At 32.1% G+C, this 9,769-nt stretch overlaps 1 protein-coding gene across 1 annotated transcript in view; it reads left to right on the top strand.

Annotated features, from left to right (window-relative positions):
* Nucleotides 1-4,545, top strand: part of QKI (QKI, KH domain containing RNA binding) — a 108,644-nt gene extending 104,099 nt beyond the window's left edge. The window contains exon 8 of the mRNA XM_015814578.1: nucleotides 2,269-4,545. Within this exon, the coding sequence (XP_015670064.1) occupies nucleotides 2,269-2,285 (17 nt within the window). The 3' untranslated portion in view covers nucleotides 2,286-4,545. The remainder of the gene's footprint in view (nucleotides 1-2,268) is intronic.
* Nucleotides 4,546-9,769: the final 5,224 nt, after the last annotated feature.

Raw genomic sequence — 9,769 nt, 5'->3', positions numbered from 1 at the left:
CCATTCAGGTTTAATTTGTTGTGTGCAACCAAGTTGAAAATTCCATTGTTTTAACCTAACTGTAACCTAACTGTATAGCTTTACATATGTCTGAATAATTGTCCAGTCCAATATGTGTTAAAATTCAATGTCAGTAAACCGAACCACTTTCTGTTCATAAGAAAAAATATGAGAAGTTAACTGAAGCTAGCATATGCATTAATTTGATCATTGGTTAACGGAGATTTTAAAAGAACTATCCCATTATTGTATCGTCTGATTAAAGAATTTATTCTAAATGCTGGCTTATATGTAAGCATTGTGTTAAAGCAAGAGCTCCCAACTTTTCAGAATTCATTTCTCTGAGAATTAAAGAGATCACATAATTTCTCCTAAAGCCCCACCATATAAATAATATAAAACTGAATTTATGTAACAGAGAGACTGACTGATTTAATTGTAATAAACTGTAATGGTGTTGCACACTTGACAAACCTGTGTGTACTGTAGATGGTCAGGGACTTGGCAGAGGATGTATCACAGGTGTACTCGTATCTTATGATAGCTTGCATTGATTTAAATACACAAGAAATGGCAGTGCTGAAACTATAACAGTGTTTTTCTCAAAGCCAATTTTCACATAATTTATATCTACAAATTGTAATACCATATTAATCAAAATTGTAGTAAGTACCAAGAACGCTTTAAGATTCTGGATATCTAATACACATTTTTATGGTGGCAAGATAATGCCACATTAAATATTTATTAATTTTAAGGTTTTTTTACAATATTTTTTAATTTAAAACCCCACTTCTCAGCATTTTTTTAAAAAAAATCAGGGAAAATAAGGTATCATTTAAGTTACAACAGTAATGGTTTTAGAGTTCATGAACTGTAGCCTAAATGATAGGCCATAGAAATAATATAAAGCCAACCCAAGATGTACGGCCTTTAAAAATGTGCTATCTGTGAACATTGCACCTACTGAATTCATTTTTTAAAATAGCACAACTCTGACTTTGCACTGAACACCTTTCTCACTTTCATCTCCTCTGCTTTAGTCAATGGCAACAGTACAAATATTCTTATCAAACCTCAGAATTTATTAGAGATAATAAAGCTGTTGAATGAGTCTTAAAATTTGTACTACTGTAAAGTGGACCAAGTTGTTGAAGGAGAATGAGAAAGAGAGTGATTAAAGAAGAAACAGCTCAAGACAAATGGGAATGATAACTTTCCACTTGAGAACTTTTTTATGTTTTATTGTAATATTTGTGTGTTTTGGAAAAGAAAATAGTATTTACAGGTGGCTTCTTTTAAAATATAAAAATATAAAGCAGGAATGTATATGAAATGTCAAATTTTATTGTATTTGCAAAGTATTAGCTTTGAAAAAAAGAACTGTAGTTTTTAAAATGCCTTATTAGTATCAATTAGATTTCCTATATTTTTGATGTAACTAGAGCATTTTAAATATAGAATTTTAAATGGCAGGACTTTTACAGTGTTTACATACAAGTGCATTTTCTTAGTGTCCTCTATGTGTAAGATAGTTGTTTGTTTGTTTTTTTTAAAGAAGGAAAAAGCTGGCTAGAACATTTGGGCTTTTTCTGTTTCCCATGAACGATGCCTACTCTTCTAGACTTCAATTTAGTATTGCTTTGTATCATGAAGCCAAGAAGTTCAGTGTTGATTGTAAATAGAATCATTGAAAAGCAATAAAATTTATTGAACAAAAAACTTGTTTGGCCCTTAGTTTGTGAAATCAAATGTCAAGTCAAATTTCTTAGATTCATTTCTCTTAACAGTCAGTTATTAATAATCACATTCATCATTACTAGTTGCTTTGATTGCTTGCACATGGGAGAATACTAATGCTTAATAGCAGTCAGATACTGATATGGTGCACTGACTGTTCTCAATTCTTTTATCAAGTTCCAGAAATTGTTCATCATTTTGTTTTGTTTTGTTTTGTTTTTTCTTTCATTGACTGCTACTAACCATTAGTTATATTTTTATTTCTATTTTTCCTTGTTAACCAGTTTTGTGGGAACTGGGCTTCTCCTTCATATGTTCAAATCATGATACTAGACTGTCATGATTTTTATTGCATTTGTAGATGGTGTCAAGCAGTATGTCAGAATTAAACATGCTTGTTTTTATTAGTTGTGATTAGTTTTCATGTTGTCATTAAGCCGTCACTAGCTGAAACTAATCTCTTCTCTATCTTTCTTTCTTTTTTTGTTTCTTTTTTGTTTTTTGTTTTTTTTGTTTCTAACCACCCAGCCGCCACCGGCAACTAACCTATGACCTTCTGACCTCTGAACTCTTCACCCAATGATGACCTGACCATGCCTGCCTGCTGATCAGTTAACTGGTAATCGCCTTTGCTTGTCTGTCTTCAGTGCAGCGAGCTGAGGCATTTGTCCGTTCGTCTTACCATCTAACAAAAAGACAAAGAATTTGTTGTCCTCCAACTCAGCTTTTTTTCCCTGTTTGGGTGAAAGTGGTTCTAGAACCTGCACTGAATAGTAGTAAAGCAATAAGGTCCAATTCATCCTTCCGCACTGATCATCTTTTAGTGTCCCACCCTAAAAATGGTAAGAAGGGCCTCATTTAAGAGATGGAAGCAGATGTCCCTTAACTCCCTGATGTCAGAGGCAGTTACTGTGACACTTCTAGGAATCTTTCTCTTCTCATAAAGAAGTCAAAGCTCTCTTTGAATGTACTGTGTGATGATGCATCATGCATGAACCTTTGGTCAGTGATCTCATTGGTGAAGGGATTCCTAAAAGTATTCAAAATTTGACATGCAGTGTAATCACTACCAATGCCCTCAAAGGGCAGAAGATGCAGCCTTTTTTATATTACCTGCCAAATTGGGTGTTTTTAAGAAAAAAAAAGTGCCATGAAAAATAGGTTACTGAATTTTTGAACCACATCAATGCATTAAAAGACAGCAACCCTATCGAAGCTAATGCTGAGATACAGTTCTTTTACTATACATTAACTTCCTTTTAAAAATTACATGAGTACAAGGTACATGCATTATGTGTCACATAACTGGGCAAACTGTTCAAATATTTTTTTAAGCCTCCCTGTATAGAGTAAATTCATAAGGATATAAAAGCCATGCTTGCCTATTTGCTGTATACATGTAATGAAATTGTAGATAAAGTGTAGTGCATTGAAACAAATTGAAAAAAAAGTAGATACTTTTACTATACAAGGGTGCTGGTGCAGAAGAAATATATATTTTTGGAAATGTAGCATTTTATACTTTCAAGTGTTATAAAAAAGAAAAAAGAACAAAGAAACCCTTTATTTCATTAAATGGTTTTTTCTGGTGGTTGTCGAGAAACAAAAGACCAAAAGAGCCTTTTTGTCTTTCTTTTTTTATTTTTTAAGTATTGGAATAAGTATAAAGAAAAGAAAGTGCCTTATTTTCTTCATGGTCATTTAGTCAGGTGTGTTGTATAATCAGCTCCTCCCTAAGACAGCAAGTTAATGCATGCCACTCAGTCCGCCCAGTACATGAAAAGAAGCTGTGAGGAAAGACAAATGAGTTGACTATTAAAATTACCTGGTTTTTGCCACAGCATGATGCAACCTTGCCAGATCCCAAACTGTGAAATAGAATTGTTCCACCAACAGCCAACTGCAATATTTTTGTAACATGTTCCCCTCTTCAATTGTAGACAATATATTTTTATAATACTTGCTCAGCCTTAAACCAAAGGGTTCTACGATACAGTTTCATTCAAAATCAAATTATAAGATTACAATAGTAATAGAGTAGCAAGTGTTTGGGTTTTTTATTATTATTATTTAGAGATTAGTTATCTTTTTTTCTGATTGAACTAGATGCAGGAAACTACAAGAGAACTTAAACTTTCGTCCATGACTAAACCAAACATTAAGATTGAGCATGTTATAAGTTCTGGATGTTTTAGCTACAATGCCAAGTGCGTATGGATTTACATAATTTTTCATGAAACTTCTACTTGAGGAATGTTAACTACTGGTTGCACTTTCCATTAAAGGAGGATATACTATCTTGGAAAATCCAGCTGTGGTTCAGTTTGAATTTTTAAAAGACGTTTGTGTGGCTGAATTAGTATTAATTAACACTAGTGTTCAAAAACACTTTACGCACAAAAGTGGAGTGTAAAATTAATGAGCCAGTATCAACATGGTCACGGCTTTGAAGCAAATTGGCAAAGACCAGGTGATACCTTGCCCTTTACATTGTGTCAGCTTATTCTCCTAAAACCTTCACAGTTTCCAAATCAAAGGTCAATAGTAAGTTAGATAAGAGGGCTTATTTTTAAGCATCTGCATGGTGACTTTATCAACATTGTGTCTCACCTGGAAACAAGTATCAGTTTATTTACTATGCAATAAACATTCATCTTTTTGTATGCAGCTAGCTTTCCTTTTCTGCCACTGGCTTTGTCTTCCTGTTACATAACATTTTTGTTATTTTTTATTTGGTTTTACTTTTGGTATATGCTGTGCCATTTTGATTTTTGTTTGGTTGAATAAACTTGCGACACTCAAACATTTTGGAGAGAGGATTGCTATAACGTTACCAGTATTTGATCCAGTTTCATCTCAACTGTGATAAACCTGGACATTTTTAGATGCTGATCAGAAGTCTCTTCTTGAGGGAAGTGTGACTTCTAAAAGTAATATTTGTTCTGAAAAAAAGTTTGAAAACTTGGTTGATAACATTTTGGATCAACTTAAAGCATGACTTTTGAATCTCTGAATGCCTTGGTTCTCAGTATTATCATCCTTTATTGAATTTTTCTTTCTTAAAATTTGTAGTTTAAGTCTTTTTTCTGACAGTATTATGTAATTTTTAGAGTGGGTATATGGGAGTGTCGCTTGTATGTAACCGTACAGATGACATGTATTTGTCTATTCTTTTATCTTAGTTTGATGCTATGTATGTAACATAACCAACCTATTGCCTATGAGAAACATGTAAGATAATGTATTTACAGCCATTGTTACAAGTTTATAATGTATTTTTCTATCTTGTTTTATATGTATGTTATATAACATTCAGAATAATTTTTCCTGATTGAGAAAAGGATACAAAAATGCAAAACCCACAATTTTGATAACTGAAAATTGCTAATTGTTTTGCAGTACTTTATTATTATATTGGGGGTGTTGTCTTTCTTAGGCTTTTAGTTAGCTACTGGATTGAATACATTAGACATATTTGGGTTTTAGTTGGGTTTTTACATAGCTTGCATTTTAATTCTTTGGTTCTTTGCTGTTTCTATTAACCCATAGCATTATTTTAATAAATGTTATAATACAACCTACTAACTTTGGACTACGTCAGTTTATTAACCATTACATGTTTAATTGAATAAACAAGGAAGGACAGAAGAATGTAAGTTATGAGTTCTTGGACTAACCCTGAAGAAGTGACCACAGATAACACATGATTTGTTTTATGTTTGTTTGTTTGGCTGACATTCTGCACACTACCATTGATTTGGCTTTGGTCATATTGGACTTTTACCTTATGGGTAAGTGCCAGTAGAGTGGGGAACAAGTAGCATATTTGCAGATAATCTTCTTTTAGACTCTTGCCACTCGCCTTTCAGCATCTGCATTACTAATTCCACAATCTCCTTTTCTAAATTAATCACTGTCACCTCACAGCAAAAGGGCAAAGATACCAATATATTGGTATACAATATGTGCCCAAAGAAACCAGTTTGATTCTTTGTTGAGCCTTTATGATAGAAACATTTAATTTGATTTGAACGTTCTGATTAAAATGACAGTTCAGCATTTCAGTATCTGAACAACATTATTGTGCACATTTCTAAATGTATCTAAAGCAAGAAACAGACCATTAAACTAGCAGGATCCATATTTCTTCCAATTTCAGTGTGATCCTAAAGGTGATTTTAGAAGCAGTCTTCAAATGACAAGTCTCAGGTAATTAAGTTGTCTTAAAGCAGACTGTTTCTTAAACAGTTTTAACATTGTGGTTTTCACTGCTTCTCAGGCTGAACATTTCTTTTTTATATCTATGGTGTGTAGTATTTAAATGACATCATAGTACAGGTCAAAATTATTTAAAATCAAAGTAGATAATTTTCTAATTACTGCAAAAGGTATATAAAATATCCATTTTAAAAAGAAGTCTAACATTATTTTGTATGCTTATCCAGGAGATAATTGCTTTCAGAAATTTTATAATAAATTATTCAAGTTTTTCATGATTAGATAATGGTTAGTAAAATATGGCTAATATGGCCTATTCATCTGTTTTTAAATTTAATTTAATATATTTTCTGGGAGACCCATTTATATGGAACAGCATTTGTTTTAAAACATTCCTTTCTATGATCCACTTCAGAGAATTTAGGCTGAAACTTATATCCATTTATGTCAGATTAATAAGGCTTAATTCTGAATAGACATACATAAAATTGAGCTGTTATAAGCACAACATAAATATTGTTTTTTTAAAAAAGCCTTTTCATTTTTAAGAAAAATAAGATTTTGTGGCATAGGAATCAGTCATTCTTGCTGAAATATGTAATATATTTTGAAAACTGTATTTTGTAATAGTATGCCACATAATCGTAACTCATCATCTATTAGAAGAGTCTGGAATAGGATTTACCAACTATAAATTATATAATAAAAAAGAAATTGAAATAAAAATGAAGTAAAAGCTAAATGTCCCAATATATTCAAACCTATTTTCCTAAAAATATACAATGGGAACAGGCCTTGATAATATCGTAGTATAGAATATAATAGGAATAAATCCATTAACAGTATGCATGGATGCATACCTATCTGAAATTATATGCCACATAGACTAAACAGTAACTAATACTAAAAATTAGATATTCTTTATAGCACTTCTTATGTTTTTGATACAGAGGGAAAAAATCCAAATGCTGCAGTGGTCAAATAGTATTTCTTATGAATGTGGAATGAGAAGCAGTTGACAATTATATATGCCTAAAATTACCTAAGGGCCTTTTAATCTTGCAAGGCTTGGGAAAAAAATGTATCTTTTTATAACATCAGTCAGTATCCCATATGGTTGATGAAATGGCTGTTTAATTATGTTAATTAGGAAGATAATAGAGGGGAAAAATTATCTGAGTTTGTAGGATTGCATGAGTCAACAAGTGTAACGTGACATTTCCACATTTTTAACATAATTAGCTCACTTTCTAACAAAAAGTTACTTCTTTTGGAGGAAAACCAATTTTTCCTTTGGTAACTTCTTTAATAGATTAAAAACAAAAGCCATAAAAGCTTTGCTGTAGCTTGAGTGAAAATAATATAAAGGATAAGTTATTCATATCATTACTTTTGGTTTTGAAAAGCAGCCATATTATGAAGCTTAAAAGAAGTCAGGTACTATAAATTATTGAAATAATAGAAAATATTTATAGCTCAGGTTTTAGATTTGGGCAGTGGTTTGATCTCCAAGTTTGTTTCAATTGAAACAAGGTTGGAGAGCAAACCAATGCCAAAAATTATAAATTATTTTTAAGTATGCTAAATATTATTATTAGCTAAATATTAGATATTTTCTTTAGCACCTCCATCCAGAACAAGAACGCAGCAGAGAGTTGTCACAGGAGGAGGATGAAGTGTAGTTTTTCTCCAGTTCCCCCTTTACCATTTCATTTCCCACAGTCTTCTAAACCGTAGGATCTTACTGGAAGAGTGTGGGTGAGGCATTGGTTTCATGCGATAGGAAAGTGCATTCCCCAATTAAAAATTGAGCGTTATTATTATGAGCATTAAACTAAATTAACACTAAAATTAAAATTGAATTTGGACTGATTTTTCTAGTAAAATGGAATGTAAATAAAAGCTGTAATTTTATTTGATCAAGTAATAAATTGCCACTATTGTTCCTTTAGGAAGCCACAAAAGCATTATTTTTGCTGGAACTAATATTTCTAGAACTTTAAACATTTAGCGTTAGTAATAGTTCTTTAGGCTTACATTTGTAAATCTCATTTTTCAGCCTATTAACTAGGGGACCACTGGAATAATTCCTGATGGAAATACTAATTGAGAGTGGACAGACAGTCAAGAGTCAAGACAGTGAAATATATGCAGATCATTTGTATGTTGGCATAAATTTATGCTCAATGTTGAATCAAACTGGTTAAAAAGGAACTGGTTCTTTTTATGCTGCCGGCTAACTAACTGCAGGTGTGAACATCCTGCCTCAGAAGTGGGTATTTGAGAAGCACAGATTATTTGCAATAATCAGTTTTTGATACTAGATATGATGGCAGTAATTAAATCAGAGTTACTCCCAGGAGAAAGATTTGCATTTGAGAAACTAATTATTAGACAAAGATTTTTTAAAAATATAAATATCCTTTTGAGTTGTATTGTTTGAATTTTGTGTCCACGATATAACATGTACTAGGAAAAATGATGTTGCCCAAACACATGTAAAAAACATCACACCTGTAAACAATGTGCAGTGAAACTGGAAAGTACATGTGCTTTATGCTTAGAAGCCAATGGACAGCATACAGAGCTGCCATTACTTTTATATTTTGAAAAATCAAATTTTGTTCTGTATGGCAGAATAAAGAATGTACATTTTGCACTCTTTAACTGTCATTAATGATTTTGGCACTTTCATATATCCCACATTTCTATGCCTGGCTTCTTAATACTCTCTCACTGTAGATTAAATATCAGCAGCTAATATTAGATTTTAAATACAAATAGAAATCTCTAATAACAGGTTCCTATGGAGGTATTTTAAACCAAAGATAAAATGATGTAAAATCCAGTGTAAACAAGAATAATTCTGTTTTGCATCGTTTGTGAACAACAGAAAAAGGTAATGTTGCAGTTATCCTACAGAATATTAAATTTTCATAGGTGGATATTACATATTGCAAGTAAAAAAATTACACATTTTCTTACATTATGACATACAATTGGAGTTTAACCATTGGATAAATAGTGGTTCCTTGAATTGTCCCTCCCACCACCTCTCTGAATGTTTGAATTTCTGTTTTGATGGTCTAATTTCCTTAAGATTGCTACTGCAGTAAGGGTGTGGGGAGGGTGTATTAAAAAGGACATTCAGTAATTCAACCTAAGAAACTTAAGCGTGGGCATTTTAAACTATATGAGCTATTGATGTTTCATTCAGTATGGTATGAACAGCATATGGTTGCCCTTTAGAGTTTTGCTTTCCACAATGATCTTCATTTACTTAGAGTGCAACCTTGCATCTCTACCCAGACGTTGGTTCCACTGAGTTTGGTTAAACAACTCACAGGTAAGTATTTAAAGGATGGATGTCCCAAGTTGTCTATTCTTTTCCAGTTTCTAGTTTCAGTTTTTTCTTTCAGATGGCATTTGTTCCCAATGTTCTTAATTTCTGTTTTCTTAGCTAGCTTTACCAATCTTAACACATTTAAATATATTTAAAATCTATTCCTGTATTGAATAGTGCTTTTGTATTAATAGGAAATGGAGGATATGTGTGTCAGATGGCTTCTTGTATTCTGCACTGTAGATTACAGTCTGGAGTTCCACATGCCCTTTGATCAGAGCAAAGTAACTGAGGAACTTTACTTTTTTTCTTTGTCATTTCCTCACATCATAAATGATGCAATTAATCATTTATCTGGTAGCTAACTATTTGATACTGTTGATACCAATTTTGTCCCTGACAAGCCATTTTAAATCTTTTCAAATAGAGCACATCACTTTTATCATAATAAAATTGGTAAAAGATTCA

Source organism: Protobothrops mucrosquamatus, unplaced genomic scaffold (assembly GCF_001527695.2).
Source record: "Protobothrops mucrosquamatus isolate PMUCROS unplaced genomic scaffold, P.Mucros_1.0 scaffold_89, whole genome shotgun sequence".
In the NCBI taxonomy this organism is placed as follows: domain Eukaryota; kingdom Metazoa; phylum Chordata; class Lepidosauria; order Squamata; family Viperidae; genus Protobothrops; species Protobothrops mucrosquamatus.
Note: the sequence above shows the minus strand (reverse complement) of the source record. Positions and strands in the feature narration are given on the sequence as shown.